This window comes from Lissotriton vulgaris, chromosome 8 (genome assembly GCF_964263255.1).
Source record: "Lissotriton vulgaris chromosome 8, aLisVul1.2, whole genome shotgun sequence".
Taxonomy (NCBI): domain Eukaryota; kingdom Metazoa; phylum Chordata; class Amphibia; order Caudata; family Salamandridae; genus Lissotriton; species Lissotriton vulgaris.
In genome coordinates, this window is record NC_141696.1 from 479,323,851 (window position 1) to 479,325,541 (window position 1,691).

The following is a 1,691-nucleotide window of genomic DNA, read 5'->3' on the forward strand; positions in this document are numbered from 1 at the left end:
TTCCGAATTTATGTATGCGTTGAGAGGTCTTAGGTCCAGTATTGGCCTTAGAGACCCGTCCTTTTTGGGAATTAGGAAGTATAGGGAGTATACTCCTGTTCCTTGTTGGTGCTGTGGAACCTTCTCTATGGCATGCTTTTCTAGCAGGGATAGTACTTCCTTCTTTAACAGTGTCAGGTGATCTTGTTTCATTGGACGCTGCCTGGGGGGATGTTTGGCGGGGTAGATGTGAGTTCCAGGCAATAACCATGTTGGATAATTTGTCGCACCCACCTGTCTGATGTGATGTTTTCCCAGACAGGTAGGAACAGTGATAGGCGTCCCCCGACCGGTGTTATATGGTCTGGGGGGAGCTGTATGAAGTCACTGTTTTGGGGTTGGAGAGTTGCGGTTGTTGTTGTTCCCGTGACCTCTACCCTTGTTGTTGCTACCTCTGTAGCCACCTCTTGAATTACCTCTGGGTGATGTAGGTGTAAAAGAGGTTTGTTGCTGGTTTGTACTTGTATTTTTGGATCCTCCTCTATAGGCGGATCTACGAAAGGAACCTCTTTGTGTCGGCTGTTGCAATGCTCCCATTGATTTAGCCGTTTCTGTATCTTTTTTCATCTTTTCTAAGGCCTCATCTGTCCCTGTGCCGAAAAGTGTTTTCCCATCAAAAGGTTGGTTTAGTAATGATGTTTGTACCTCTTGTTTGAACCCTGATACCCTGAGCCATGCATGTCTCCTTAACATGATGCTTGTGTTTGTAGATCTTGCTGCAGTGTCTGCCGCGTCTAGGGCGCACTTGATTGAAGTGTTAGTAATTAACTTCCCTTCTTGTATGAGTTGATCTGCCCTCTTTTGATGTTCTTTAGGGAGATGTGTGATGAGTTTTTCTAGTTCATCATAATGCGCTCTGTCATACCTTGCCAGTAGTGCCTGTGTATTAGCTATGCGCCAGCTGTTTGCCGCTTGAGATGCTACTCTCTTGCCCGAGGCATCTATTAGCTTAGACTCTTTGTCAGGAGGTGGAGCTTCTCCTGTGGATAAAGAGTTTGCTCTCTTACGAGCGTTTGTGACCACTAGTGAGTCTAGAGGAATCTGCCCTTTAATGAATATTGGGTCCTTTGGAGCTGCCCTATATTTCTTATCGATTCTTGGGTTCAGTATCCTAGCCCTCACTGGGTCTTTGAATATCTCTGATGTATGACTGAGAAGGCCCTTAAGCATTGGTAGTGTTCCTGATGTTCTTTGCGCGGTAGGTAGTGTTTCTAATAAGAAATCCTCTATTTGAGGTTCTGCATGTAGTTCTACCTTGTGATATATTGCTGCTCTATTAATGAGTTGTGCAAAACCAGTATTATCATCAGGAGGTGAGGGTTTTGAAGGGTACAATTCAGGGTCGTTATCGTTATCTGACCCTACATTGTACTCCTCCCATGGGTCTACCTCCTCTGGGATTGTGTCTTCATCATCCCTAGGATGTTCTCCCTCCCCTGTGTCACTCTCTACATCTGTTGTAGGTGTAGATGGTCGTGTGGGAGGCATATTTGGCCTATTGTGAGGGAGAGGGGAAGAGGGTGTGTCTCTATGTCTTGGAGAAGGGGGAGGAGTTGTATTTGTCCCCATTGTTCTCTTCTTAGGATGAGTCTTGTCATCCGACTGTTCATTCTTCCTCTTTTTAGGTAGTTCTGTGACTACTTTGCCAGTTT

General features: G+C 45.5%; 1 protein-coding gene across 1 annotated transcript; it reads right to left on the minus strand.

Annotated features, from left to right (window-relative positions):
• Nucleotides 1–363: 363 nt before the first annotated feature.
• On the minus strand, nt 364–1,297 carry LOC147697209 (uncharacterized). Its single transcript, XM_086934279.1, has one exon. The coding sequence runs from the start codon at nt 1,207–1,209 to the stop codon at nt 364–366; it is 846 nt and encodes a 281-aa protein (XP_086790405.1). The 5' UTR covers nt 1,210–1,297.
• Nucleotides 1,298–1,691: the final 394 nt, after the last annotated feature.